The sequence below is a fragment of the Coffea eugenioides genome, chromosome 10 (assembly GCF_003713205.1).
Source record: "Coffea eugenioides isolate CCC68of chromosome 10, Ceug_1.0, whole genome shotgun sequence".
Taxonomy (NCBI): domain Eukaryota; kingdom Viridiplantae; phylum Streptophyta; class Magnoliopsida; order Gentianales; family Rubiaceae; genus Coffea; species Coffea eugenioides.
The window spans coordinates 4742904-4756185 of NC_040044.1; the positions used below are offsets into that span (position 1 = coordinate 4742904).

The following is a 13282-nucleotide window of genomic DNA, read 5'->3' on the forward strand; positions in this document are numbered from 1 at the left end:
TAAAATTCTTGTTTAGACCTAGGTCGGGATTCAAATCTTGCACCCTGCCCGCACTCAACAAAACCAAAGATAATATATAGTCAATTTGAACGTGAAAATCAGAACAGGAAAAGGACAATATTAAAGCATTTAAGCAAAAAAAACAAGGGATAAATCTTTTACACACCGTCAGAGTATAAACTTGCGGATTTAGATGTATGCCACACATGTAAAATTTAGTATTTAAATTTAAATTTAGATGATATAATATGCATTTAGACCCGTTAGTGAATATATACACTAACAGTGTAGATAAAATTAATTCAAAAATAAAATCTAGTGTTACTTTACAAGATAGGGTCTCGTGGTCTTCCATAGCAAGTAGTAGCAGTTACAGAAACAAAAAGCACTAAAACATGCAATTGCCCTCCTTACACGCAGACAGGATCCTCTGTCCAATTTTCTGTGTCCAATTTCCTATCCAACACAAAACTACGTAGTTTCACTTATTCTTGTGACTGACGTGGCACATAAAAATAAATGTCTGTTTGGCTCAAGCACCAAGCAACAGCCCTGTCAAATTGTAACCATTCACCGTGAATTCCTCCAAAGCAAACCACTAGCCTAACGGAAAGACATAGCAAAATTTGGGACATACAGAGAGACAATCAAATCCTTGGAAGTACAAAGCAAAATTTGCAGCTGGGCCTAACGGAAAAAATAATCTAAAAAATTGGTGAAGGAAAACAAATTGTCCTTCTCGCTTTCTTTGAAGGAAAACAAATTGTGTTTTAACATTTTCAGATAGAAAAAGTGTTTCTTGTACCTTTTGCAATCTATTTTTTATTCTGGTAAATTGATTCCTCTTTTTGTTTTTTAAGTAGAATTATGTCTTCATTGATACAGTGTTCATTTAATTTATAATCCATCTCTTGGGGAAATATGGTTAAAAACTGACATATTTCATTGGCTTGGTTGACAAAGTTGCTAATTGAATGAAAAACCATGTGATGGATAAAAATTGAAAACCTTTAAACATCATGGAGACCTCTGCTATTTTAAGATGTAATAGCTGTTTTCTTTTCTTACCACCCCCTCTTTCCCAGAGAAAAAAAACACCACCCCACCCACATACACACATTTTATAAGGCATACGGATTGCAGTGGTAAACAAATATATGTGCTGCAATTTGGTTCACGATGATTGTTGTTTCAGATGTCAATGCCTAGAAGATTATATGCTTAGCCAGTTTTTTTATTTTTTTATTTTTGGTTTTATGGAATTATATATTTCCTTTTCACATACAGTGATTTTTGTGATCACTGCTAAACCGGGGGAAGTAGAAGGTGCTGTGATTTGATTGCGTTGTCTTTGAATTGTTTATCTTGTTTGAGCATTTTTTATGATGTTGCGGAGAGAGTCTATCATCGACATCTTCTATGAGAAGCACTTGGGTCATTTGATTGATGTCATAACATCCTCATGCTCACCTAATAGCGTTGCTCAATAGGTAGTAATAGGGTATTGTTATGGATCAGTGTTGGGAATTGTTATGGTAGTAATAGGGTTTTGGGAATTGTAATAAAGATATGTAAATAAAGAAAATCCAAAAAAGAAGAGAGATCCAAAAGTATAATGGAGCCAAACAGGCATTTATTTTTATGTGCCACGTCAGCCACAAGAATAAGTGGAACTACGTAGTTTTGTGTTAGACAGGAAATTGGACATAGAAAATTGGACAGAGGATCCCGTCTGCCTTACACGGAACCAACTTACTTTAGAGGAGTTGGTCACTACCTTTATTGTGAGGTGAGAAATCAAGGGTTCAAATCATGTTTTTCATTAAAAAGTTGTCACTTAATATGTCTTTACTTAGATCCATGTGGGCGCTTTGCACCCGTATGGGCCGATGGTGGTTTAGTCCCTGTCGGTTCTTTGTGGAAATAAGAGTAGATATAGATGGTAGATGGTGACAATTGATCCCAAAAAAATAAAAGAACAAAGAAAATAGGGGTTATTCCTTTTCTCAGTTTTGTTTTCCCCAATGAATGGAACTCCTTACGGGAAATCGGCATGGCATGTTTTTCCAATAAAGGAAGCTGACATCTAGAAATGAAAGGTAGAGCTCAAAAAATGGGAGGCACCAAATGTGACAAATCACAAGAAAATGAAATTATTGAATGGAGCATTGATGTGATATCTCGAACTATTTCTCTCCAATTATGGAGAGAATAGAAAGAGAAATGATCGTAAAACTATTCTGGACCATATCATTGGTGGCCAACATCAAATTTATATGACTTTACTCTTTGTTTCCGAAATAATTCTCATCAACTGTTAGGAATTTGAAGAGGATGAAAAAAGAAATTTATATGAAAACGCCACGTTGTTTGAGAAATTTAACTGGACACAAAAGAAGATGGACAATTAATTGATATGGTATGTAGAACTATTTCTTTCCAATTATAGAGAGAATAGTAGAATAAGAAAATTGATGGAAAAATCTTTTTGGACTATTTCTTCTGCCTACCAAAGAAAAGAAACGAGCAAAACCAGTCGAACTTCAAAACATAATGGCCGAAAATTGAAAATGCTTTTGCTCCTATTCAAAACCATTACACTGGGCCTAAGATGTACTTTAAGCGGCCTACCTCTGTTCCAACTCTGGGCCAACAACATGGAAAAGTTTCACTACTAGGTCAGCCCAGATATAGTTTATCTGCTATCAGTAGCCCATCATTCTGATTTCTCATCCCCAGTGTCCTTACAAGGAAGAATCCATTTTCTTCACTTTCTTCTCCCCTGCTCTCAGGTGTAAATCCCCCTAAAATCACGTTAAAAAAAAAAAAAAATAGGGAACAGGCCTGAAGGAAAAGGCGATGGGGCTTAAAAACTTCAATGGGACAGGAGTGGGTTTTGGTAGGTGTTTTTTTTTTAATTTTTTTTCTTTAATACCCATTTGCTGATGTAGAAATTCTTGGCATAATTTTGATTTAGCTCTGAATTTCGATTTGTGTGTTGTTTTTTACTTTTATCAGCTTGGCCCTTTCTGTAACCTGACTGTTTGCAGTTGTTTTCTTTTTCAGGATTTGGCATTGGCTGCGGTTTTGGGGTGGGATGGGGTTTTGGTGGTAAGTTTGAAGTTTCTACTCTTTACTATTCTCATTCCTCTGCATCTTTTTCTTTTTCTTTTTGTTTATCTTTTTTTAATTCTATTCCTGTTGGTAATTCTAACTTTTCTGTGTAACAGCTTTTTTCCCCTTTTCTGGTTTTGTTTTTTAGCTTACTGTTTTGGAAAAACCAGGTGAGCACTAGCAGAATGTGAAACTCTTTGATGCTATATTGCCTCTTTAAGTCTTAGCACTAATAACCCGCTCTAAGGGCATCATGCTTAGCTGGGATGAGGATTGATTGATTGTGAATTTCTAGCTTTAATAATTAATCGTGATATATCCATGGAATTCGATGGTACTAGGATTTGAACTCGCCCTGTAGCAACTGCATCCGGGACCTCCTAACCTGGAATTTATGTTTCCCTCGGCCGTAATCTACTTGGGATTTCTGTAGTAAATTTTAAAAATCCTGTTTGGCACGATCAGATTCAGCTATGCTATGATTCCTTGCACTAATAAGTGAATTTTCCAGTCATAGGAAATCTTGCATCTGTGAGCTTTTCTTTTTACAGCAAACCTCATTGTCAAGATATATGTACTATATATGAGTATTTGTGCACATTCCTTCAAATATCTATGAAGATTCTTTTCCAATTTTAGTTAATGGATGATTATGCTTAGAATTTAGCAACCTTAGGATGCCAAGGTTTATTTATCGTGCTGAGATAATGTATTTGTTAGATGAGTTTTACACCTGTCAAGGACTGCATTCTTGGTTCAGTGACCTTGCATTTTTGGCAAGCTGAATATTTTTTTTAAAATTAATCTTGTGTTGAATATTTAACAACTTAATATCTGTTCTTAATCTGAGGTAGACGAAGATATTTTCACATTTCAGGATTAGCATAGCAATATTATTACTGTTTCAAACTCCAGAACATTGGCTGCTCACTGGAACGCATGCATCATCATTTATGCGTCATGCTACTCAAAAAGAATGAGTAACAATTTGCAAGTTAGGCACCAGGTTTCCTGAATTTAGGTCATACTCAAACCAACTTTGTTCTAAATAGAGAATAACCGTGTCAACCCTTTGATAACAACTGAACTTGAAGATTTTTTTTTTTTTTAAAGGATGTAGTTTTTTGTTTACAAGCGCCTAAAACATTTTCTAATTTTGGATGTTTCAGAATTGGATTGCAATATGTTGGTCTTTTGTCAATTTCAATTTACTATTACAGGTTATAACATTGTTCGATATATGAAATATTATTTTATGACACATTTAGTTATCAATGAAGTTACCATCTTTCAACCTTGGTCCATAGAATGCTATTTACTTAATGTCTATTCACCTGCCTAATTCTTAATACTTAATCTAGTTCTAAAACACAAATGCTATAATGGTATAATTGGTAACTTATTGTTTGTTAGATTAAGAATGTTTGAAAATTTTAGATGGGTGAACTGGTAATTACGCTAGAAACAGGTAGTTCAGCTAAGCTTTATTCCTGATACTATAGCAGTGGGAGTCATGATGTCATGGAGGGATTTCAACAATGTAAAGGAGTAATAGGGGACATGTTGTTGCAGGACAGTAAGATTAATTGTGATGCAGGTTTATCTATGTGATCATTACCCAACTTTTTGCTCAAATTGAACCTGTAATTCCTTCAGGTATTGCTTAAAGTACAAAATGATGGATTAATTGTGATGTAGGTTTATCTATGTTCTTTGACAGAAGATGATGGATTTTGCTGAGATTTCTTCTTTTAGTAATGTGTTTATAATGGTCAATAAGACGGGATAGATCTATGCATTAATGATGAAATATCTTGGCCATGTTTCTGTACTGTGCTTTACTTTTTACAGAGCTTTGATAGCCAATTGAAGTACAAAGCTTTCTGTTTTGTCCTATTTGGTTGCCGTTCACGCTTCCCTCTGGAATTTTATGGTGTAACTCCTCAGTGTCCTTATTTGGTGAATATATAGTACTGGATTCAGTTCTGATGGGTGTTGAAGAACAAATTCTACTCATTTTTCTGCGACATGGTTGAAGGCCTTTCTTGGCTGCAGTTGCGAACATTGTTCTTTCTTACTTAGTTTCTTATTTCCCCTTGGCAAATTGCTAGTATATCTTGTTTTCGATTTCTACTTGTACCCATCTCTAATCAATTTCCCTTAAATGTTGTGTCCTTATCAGGCATGCCTTTGAATTTTCTGGGCCTCGGTGTCGGTAAAACTGCATCTCATTTGATATCGTTCCCCCTAATATAACTTCTGTTGTGACCTTGTTTGGATTCTGATGTATGCTCACTGATCTGAAGGTGGTGGATGCGGAGTTGGTGTAGGCCTTGGATGGGGATTTGGTGCAGCTTTTGGTAGTCACTACCGAAATTCAAGGGTCATATTTCAGGGGACGGATCTTGACGCCAAAGATTCTAGCAAAAGTAGCTAGTGCAAGGACTTATCAAAAAGCACTCAGAAACTATATGCGTCATGCTGATTTTCACTTACTGATTACTCCGTGATGTAATGACTACATTTGCACCAAAATTAAGTTTGTAAAGGCTTGCTTGTATTCCTTTTCGGCAGTCCTAGTTGGACATAGATTTTAGAGGTACCCGAAGTTAGGTCCTGTTTGATAACTTAATTCAGCACTTAAACTTAATGGATTCAAATATTAATATATTCAAACCGTTTGATAATCAAAAATTGAACATTTGAATTAATTAAGTGACACTGAATTTTCTGGATAAAACTTGCTCTCAAATTAAATAATAAATTATTCACTTATCATTGAATGTGATATGCATTCAAATATATTAAATTTAATACTTAACAATTCAATAACATAATAGATTCAAACTTTCGATTTCAAACTTTAGTTTTATGTAACGCATCCTTAGTTGAATGTCTCAGTATTCGTAGCTTTCTTACATACCGCTGGTTCACAACACTGTAAATTGACTTGTGATGAGAGTCTGGGATACAACTTTCCGATTATAATTGGTAAAATCTTTCATTAACCTCAAAACGTTAGATTTAGAAGTTAACAAGGGCAAGTAACCTCAGCCATTTCCACAACTGTTCAAACCTAAGTAAACATGCAACCTGACACAGCAAATGCAACCAACGATGGTACTTCTGCAGCAGAAAGAGGACAGGCACGCATTTAGATCTCCAGATATGCCCACTCCTGGATCTCTCTCTCTCTAAGATTGCCCAGAGGTCAAATGCATGACCCTCGACGGTGGAGCAGTGTTCAAAATCATAATAATCGGGGTTTGTCGCACCTGCTCCCACGTTATCGAAGAGGACAACACGATGGTCGTGAAGCAGATGGGACACCAAGCACTTCCATATAAACTGATCAGTCCCAAAACCATGAGCAAGCACTGCTTGCTGCTCTCCTGATGCTGCTACATTTACATTGTGGGCGTCTAGTATACCCGTTGCCTTTCTTCTTCTATAGAAGGATGTGAGAGTAAATAAGCTGTGCCAGAAAGTTGGGCAGCGTGACTTCCTTTTAAGCAGATGGAATTTCAGAAGCCCAATTAAGGTGAGGTAGGATCTTAGCAGCCATACATGCACTTCCAATCTCAAACACAAAAAGGTATCTGAAGTGAAGGCAGTTGGTCCAGGTCCGGTTGGCCCTCAGCTAGCCAAGCGCCTTTAAAGAGAGGGTACTTCAAGCAAGGCGTTATCCAGTAGTACAAGTGGAAGTGGACAGCGGACACTGCTCCAACCCGAAAAGAAGCTAAGCTAGAGCAGGTTGAAGGGTAAATGGTGAAACTATTAAGGTGGTCGTCTAGAAAGTAGAAATTATTTAAGAGAACCTTAACCCATGAGGCATTGCGGGGGTTCAAGGAATCTCCGAAATAAGAAGGTAAATGGTGAATAATTTCGATCTGGTCCTGAAGAAAATGAAAAAGATAGAATCAGGATAAGAACTTAATGATGCAGTAGAGGGGTTTAAGCAATCTCCGAAGGAGTCACCCTGCAACTACAAGATACAAGCACAAGACATTTGCTTTCCCAAATTGACAGAAGACATAATGTCACAAACCTTTTGGCTTCCAATTCACTGGATAACAACTTCAATGAGCACGTTTTTAACTATTGAAAGTCCTTTACTGGTGCAACATATTTGATGAATCGAATACATGAGGGAATAAAACTAATATTAGGCAAGCATGACTAGCACCACGAACCTCATAACTGGAAAAACAAAATATAAAACATAACTGTGGAATCAGATCTGTTATTTTACGGACATAGAAATGAGAGGACGCCCAGACAAATTCTACACAAAGTTGATACTGTCTCGTTACTTTATACATCATGGCTTTCCAAGAGAACACTATAATGCTATAGGACAAAATATCATGAAGCAACACTGACGAAAGTAAGTGTATTTTGGCTTCCAAAGAAGCACATGGTACAAGAACTATCATTGCACATAAATGATAAAAGCGGGACTCGAAAAACACCGGAGAAAAGGAAAAGTAATATGCTGCATCATCTAGCCAGTGGAGTAGAGCTAATTATCCTGAGATTATACATTTTTACAACAAATTCACCCACCATCATCTGAACTAAAATTTAACAATTATCAGAAGAGCATTAGGTGGGAATTACTGTAGTAAAATTGATTTGCAAACCTAATTAGAGCTTTCATTCCCAAGCATAAAATCAGGTGAAAGAGAAGCAAATTGTAGCTCTGTCCATCACCTAATAGCATCAAGAATGCCAGCATACCTCCGTGACTGCCAATACAAGGATCATAGTGTTCTTCAGAACCCACGAGATGCCAATAAAACTGCAGAGACAATAAAAATCCCACATAAGTATCCCACAAGGACAAGGCATGCAATTTAAACTTTTAAGTGCCTATCTCCATTCTTGTTCAGACAGAATTACACACATATGCTTCGCCAAATCAGATTATAACATAGACAAGCCAAATTGCAAGATATGTGTACAAACATAATCCCACACCACCTCACTGGATACTGGGAGCAGATAATTTTAGACTAGCTATTTGCATATGATACTTTCATTATTATTTAAAAGGACCAAATTTGACATTGATCTGTGAGAGTCTCCAAATAGAAAAAGAACCATATCAACTCGGTTCCGCATTTGTACCACTTCATTGGCAAGCCAAAATACATTGTTCGTCATTATTTCCCTTTCTTTTAATGCCACTGTGGGTGGATGGGCTTGAGGCTGAAGATATCTGGTAAAGCCTTAAAAGTGTACACCTAGGTAAACGCAAGTATGTGAATAATATCATTTACCAAGCAATCAAGGCACATGTATCTAGGATTATTAAGGGTTGCAGATCTTAGCACTACTGACTTTGAACTCAAAAGAGAAGAATGACACAGATGCTTGTCAAACAATTATTAAAGAGTCGGAGAGATCTGCTAGGAGTTCATACAGCAAATACCTCTTATTATAATACGATAAACTATACCAAACTTACAGTTGCACAAGATTAATTTTTTTAAAAAAATCTCAATGTCTTACAATGACAAAACAATTAAAGATAGGACCACATTTAGGCAAAATCAGATTAGTTTAGTAAAAGATGTCATAATCAATATGATTAATTTTAAAGCCACTACCATGGAATCATTAGATCTTATTCATCCATAATCCCCTTTATAATACCCATTATCCAGAATATAATTCTTATACATGATATGTCAAAATTCATCACTGCCAAAAAGCTTATGTCCACCAACTACCCCACTTCATAAACAGAGGACTTTACGCCATTCTAGATGCTACGAAGGTGGACTTTTTACTTTTCCCCATGCTTTGAGTATATTTGGCATCAAATTAGCCAGCATAACCAAGGACAGGACACATGAATTTCCTCTAATCTCACTTTGCCTGTGTGATTCAGCCTGACATTTTGCTATACAAGCTATCTCAGACGTGATTCAGTAAAATTTCCTGTAAATCACCTAACATGCCTCGTGAGTAGCGGCTCAATCAGTCCCAAAACAGATCATATTCCTATTGATAGATCACTCAATTTAGTTACTGGCAAAAACAATCAAATAATCAGGTATCTTTCCAGGAGGTAGCATGCACCAGAAATTCTAGTCATTAAAAAAATGAAGGACCTTTTTCCTTTGGCATATCAATATTATACAGTTATATTGATTTCGGATATAGGCATGGCAAGAAAAATAAATCATATCACTGGAGGAAAAATTCAACTGAAGAAACAACATTCCTTGTTAACTGCCAAAAAGAAAAAGGAACCAAAAAAAAAAAAAAGAGGCATCCACTCACTAAGATGGCAAATTACTGCAACTTGGAAGAAGCATATGGTACCAAGATATTTTATAATACTAACACACAGTTAAAATAAAGAAGCAATGTACTGTCAGGAAAGAAATCAACCCCAAAAGCATCAATAATTTTAAAATGCTACTAGATTAAGATCAAAGTTAGTATTTTTAGAATTCTAAAATATTTCATGCAACAAACATCCTTTCTCAATGCTACATACAAACATAATCAGGCACGGTACAATCATCTTATTATCAGTTATTCAAAAGAATCGCAGGAAACAAAATCAAAGCATTAAACCAACATAAATCGAAAAACTTTCATTTGATCTGATTAAATTCCCATAAATTTCTATATTCTCATGCAATTCAATCCTAAAGAAAAAAGACAGTTTAAAATTTCTAGCTGCAGCCACATCTAGATATCTCGAGTTAATCAACATTGCTATAGCTCATAAAACTTTCTCTTTGAGGACTAGAAGGAATAAACATTAATTGCACCATAAGCAAAATTCTCAACATCTGCTTTAAATATCAGAATCAAAGAAAGAAAGCTTCACCATCCATTTCAAAAAGACAAAAAGCTCCATAATCAGCAGGCTCACCAATCACACAGAGAAGGATGACAGCTGAAAAGACGACTTGCATGGGTCTACTATACTGCATGTGATACTGAGATCTTTGGAGCTGTCTTTGGATGGCGCCATACCAACCATAAAGTTGCTTATCATAACATTCATCACAACCCTCAAGGCAACTCTTACTCTTCTCGTAACACAAGTTAATGCCCTGCATGTTAAAAAGTTCATTTCATCATAATCAATAACATGCTATATACGTGAATAAAATCAGCAAATGAGTCTATATAAAGCAGTTTAAAAATCGCACTAACTCGAGTCAAGGGCTGAGTTCGAGGTAATGGAGTATCAGCTTCTGGATGGTGATCTGAAAGCTTCAATTTCCTATAACCATTCTTTGACCACTTCAACTTAGCTGCAGATTCTATCGTATTCAGAAAACCAGAAAAGCTCGGAATCTTTGGCGGTGGTAGATCTGATTGAACATCTGGTGAACTCTGAGGCAATGCATCCTCGGCAACTGAAACCTTCCAGTAACCCATGTCAGCATTAGCACTAGCAGTTCTGCGGTGCCCAGGCAACTTCACCTCCTTACTCTCCAGTTGCCCCAACTCCAAAGAATGAGAAGAATTTGTAGGATGCTTCAGTTCTGATTGCTTATCACCCTCCTGCAAATTTGCTATTTGCTGCTCTCTACCATGGAGTCTTCCAAAGTTTTTATCCCCAGAAAAGGACGCTGACGGTCCTGAGAGAAACAAAGCCAGCTCGTCACTTTCTCCCTCATCCAGATGTACCCATGGATTTGGTGGTTTTCCCCGAGAAACAGCTGATTCATTTAACGAGGCTTCAACCTTTGAAATCTGGCTCCCGATTGCAATAGCGAACTCCCTATGTCTATCCTTGGCATCATCAGCTGCATTATTCGTGTAGCTTGAACTAACTGCTCGTTCAAATTCCTCCAACTGCATATCATTGGCAGAACAACCGTCAACCCAATTCACTATTTGTTGCAACACCAAAAAGTTGGAAGAAACATAAAAGCACCCAACATAAACAACAGGCTACAACACAACTATCTAACACATTTGTCATTAGCTTTATGAACTCTTTTTTTCTCCTTTCCCTTTTGCTCGCTTTAGAGCTAGAAACTAAGCAAACAGTGCATAGAAGTGCACAATGTGGTTAAAAACGCGTGATCATTTTCTAGTACTGCCAGAGGGGTGTCAAACCTGCCATTTAGTCGTGCCAAGGGCAGTACGAAGGTCTCTACGAAGCTCATCGGAGTTCCAAAGACTGCCGGAATCCTTCATAGAATGAATCCATGTCCTATAAGTTGACTCCATCCTGCCAAAAAAAACATATTACAAACGAATTTTTTTTTAAAAAAACCCAAAAAATTATCTCAAATCCGGCCAAACACTGCAACCGACATAATCCAGATCAACTTCTCACGAAAAAAGCCAATTAATCATAAAAACTGCAATAAAAATTCCAAAAAGGAAAAAGCAAGGATTTTTACGAACTTTGAATTTAAAGTTGGTACCTGTCGGCAGATTCCTGAACCTCCTCGGCGGCAGAGAAGAATGGATCTTTTTCCCACCGATCAAATTGTGAAGCCATATTTTTATTAACCTAATTGCCAAGATTTCAGTCTCGCTCACTTCTTCCTCTAATTTGATTTTCCAAAAAATAATACAAATAATTTACACCAAAAAGAATGTTTCAAAGAAATAAACCCTAAAATCAAAAAATCGCTAAAAAGAATTAGAATCTCCGGCAAAAAAAAATAGAAATTCCAGATCTATAGATTATCTGTATTCAATTATCCAAATCAGAAATAAAAATAGAAAGAATTTAAGGCGCGAGAGGAAAAGGTATTGGATAATCTATCTGGAATTAACCTCAAATTACGGTATTGTTCGGATTTATCATTTTTTTCCTGTTGTGATACATATATACTTTTTGAGTTTTTTTATTTTTTATTTTTTTAAGCGTGGCGGATGTAATTGTAGCATGGGGCGACCTTCCAGGTAGGCGGCGAGTGGTTGTCGTTGAGGAGTAAATCTGAAGGTAACGGTGTCGTTTTCGATGGTGTTGGACCGTGTTGGTTTTTTTAAGAGGATTTTAGGTGCGTGGTCAAAATAAGTGTACAATGATTGAGTTGAGACGAGTAAGACGCAAAGATAAGAGCCAATCGACTATTCTTCTTGAAGTCCGAGTCGGTTGACAACTTTTCTCCTTCCAGACTTCCGGTGGATGAAAAACAGGATAAGAGTTTATTTGGATGATTTATTTGAGATAATTATTATAGCATTTTCTGTGATGTAATATATATGAAATAAAAAAATAATTGAAAAAATAAAAAAATAATTGAGATTTGTGAGACAAATTATTTTCTCTATCCAAACACACTCACTAGTGTTTACTATTGAACAAATAACTGTTTTCGTATGTTTTTTTTAGGGGCGGATTTAAGGTGCCCCACTGCTCCCTTAAATTCCTATAATACTTCTACAATTTTAATATAATTTTAAGTGTGCCCCCAGAGTTTTCTTAAAAAGGATGTGAAAGAATTACGTGATTTTTTAAGTTAGTTCATAAACTAAAATTCTAAAAAGATACGTGGGGCACAAATTCATTTGAAATAAGCTAAAAAAAATCTTTTCATTTCAACTAGCAAGTACCAATCATATCATTCACTTTCTTTGGGCCCACTCCCCAATTTCCCTTCCCTCCTCTGGGCCCCCATTTTCCCCCACAATCGAGAGCCACTACCTTCCACAACCAAGCAGCTAGCTACTCTTTCTCTTGATCAATTCATCCAATCATATCATTCACTTCCTTTGTCCCCACTTCCCAATTTCCCTTCCCTCCACTGGTCCCTCATTTTCCCTCCACAACCGAGAGCCATTCTTACTTCCACAACCAAATTAGATATCAAAATATAAAAACTTGCAGTGAACAATTGTAAATAGTTTAGTTTATTTTTGAAATAAATTTATTATTACATTAATAATTTTGAATTTGTCTTTTTATGTTTTTCATGGAATATATGCATCATTTGTATTTTTTGGTAATTTTTTTTTTTTTTGCTTAAAAAACTAGAAAAATAGTAGGTAAAAAATTTTAGTGTTACTTTTGCCCCCACTACATCATATCATTATAATATATTTTTCTATAAAAAATTTAGAAAATAATAATCCAAATCAAACCCATTGTTACTTATGTAAAATGCTGATTATGGTTGAAATATGAATGATGAAAACACATAAATACTTTATTTAGGTAGCAGGACTGGGT

The 13282-nt window shown here is 36.0% G+C and overlaps 3 protein-coding genes across 4 annotated transcripts; 1 reads left to right on the forward strand and 2 right to left on the reverse strand.

Moving 5' to 3' along the window:
* The first annotated feature begins 2729 nt into the window (after positions 1-2729).
* LOC113749454 (protein TRIGALACTOSYLDIACYLGLYCEROL 5, chloroplastic) lies at positions 2730-5677 on the forward strand. The gene is made up of 4 exons (XM_027293201.1): positions 2730-2899; positions 3067-3111; positions 5297-5329; positions 5421-5677. The coding sequence occupies exons 1-4, from the start codon at positions 2860-2862 to the stop codon at positions 5549-5551; spliced, it is 249 nt and encodes an 82-aa protein (XP_027149002.1). The 5' UTR covers positions 2730-2859; the 3' UTR covers positions 5552-5677.
* Positions 5678-6096: 419 nt separating this feature from the next.
* LOC113749094 lies at positions 6097-11970 on the reverse strand. Of its 2 annotated transcripts, XM_027292750.1 has the most exons (6): positions 11526-11970; positions 11212-11326; positions 10297-10944; positions 10010-10193; positions 7855-7915; positions 6097-7010 (listed from the first exon to the last, which is right to left on the reverse strand). In XM_027292750.1, exons 1-5 carry the CDS (start codon positions 11600-11602, stop codon positions 7890-7892), a joined length of 1050 nt encoding a protein of 349 aa, XP_027148551.1. In that variant the 5' UTR covers positions 11603-11970; the 3' UTR covers positions 6097-7010; positions 7855-7889. The 2 variants fall into 2 exon arrangements, with proteins under 2 accessions (XP_027148551.1, XP_027148550.1); XM_027292749.1 differs by lacking the exon at positions 6097-7010 and having other exon boundaries at positions 7316-7915; positions 11526-11968.
* LOC113749303 (probable esterase KAI2) lies at positions 6139-6949 on the reverse strand. Its single transcript, XM_027292991.1, has 2 exons — positions 6933-6949; positions 6139-6562 (listed from the first exon to the last, which is right to left on the reverse strand). The coding sequence occupies exons 1-2, from the start codon at positions 6947-6949 to the stop codon at positions 6139-6141; spliced, it is 441 nt and encodes a 146-aa protein (XP_027148792.1).
* Positions 11971-13282: the final 1312 nt, after the last annotated feature.

Bases quoted from the DNA above. Each gene is read 5' to 3' on its own strand.
- LOC113749454 (XM_027293201.1), top strand. From the start codon at position 2,860: ATGGGGCTTAAAAACTTCAATGGGACAGGAGTGGGTTTTG. The intron at 2,900-3,066 runs GTAGGTGTTTTT...TTTCTTTTTCAG, and splicing joins TGGGACAGGAGTGGGTTTTG to GATTTGGCATTGGCTGCGGT. The intron at 5,330-5,420 runs GTAAAACTGCAT...ACTGATCTGAAG, and splicing joins TTTTCTGGGCCTCGGTGTCG to GTGGTGGATGCGGAGTTGGT.
- LOC113749094 (XM_027292750.1), bottom strand. From the start codon at position 11,602: ATGGCTTCACAATTTGATCGGTGGGAAAAAGATCCATTCTTCTCTGCC. The intron at 10,945-11,211 runs GTTTGACACCCC...AATGATATGCAG, and splicing joins TTGGCACGACTAAATGGCAG to TTGGAGGAATTTGAACGAGC. The intron at 10,194-10,296 runs GTTAGTGCGATT...TTTAACATGCAG, and splicing joins GAACTCAGCCCTTGACTCGA to GGCATTAACTTGTGTTACGA.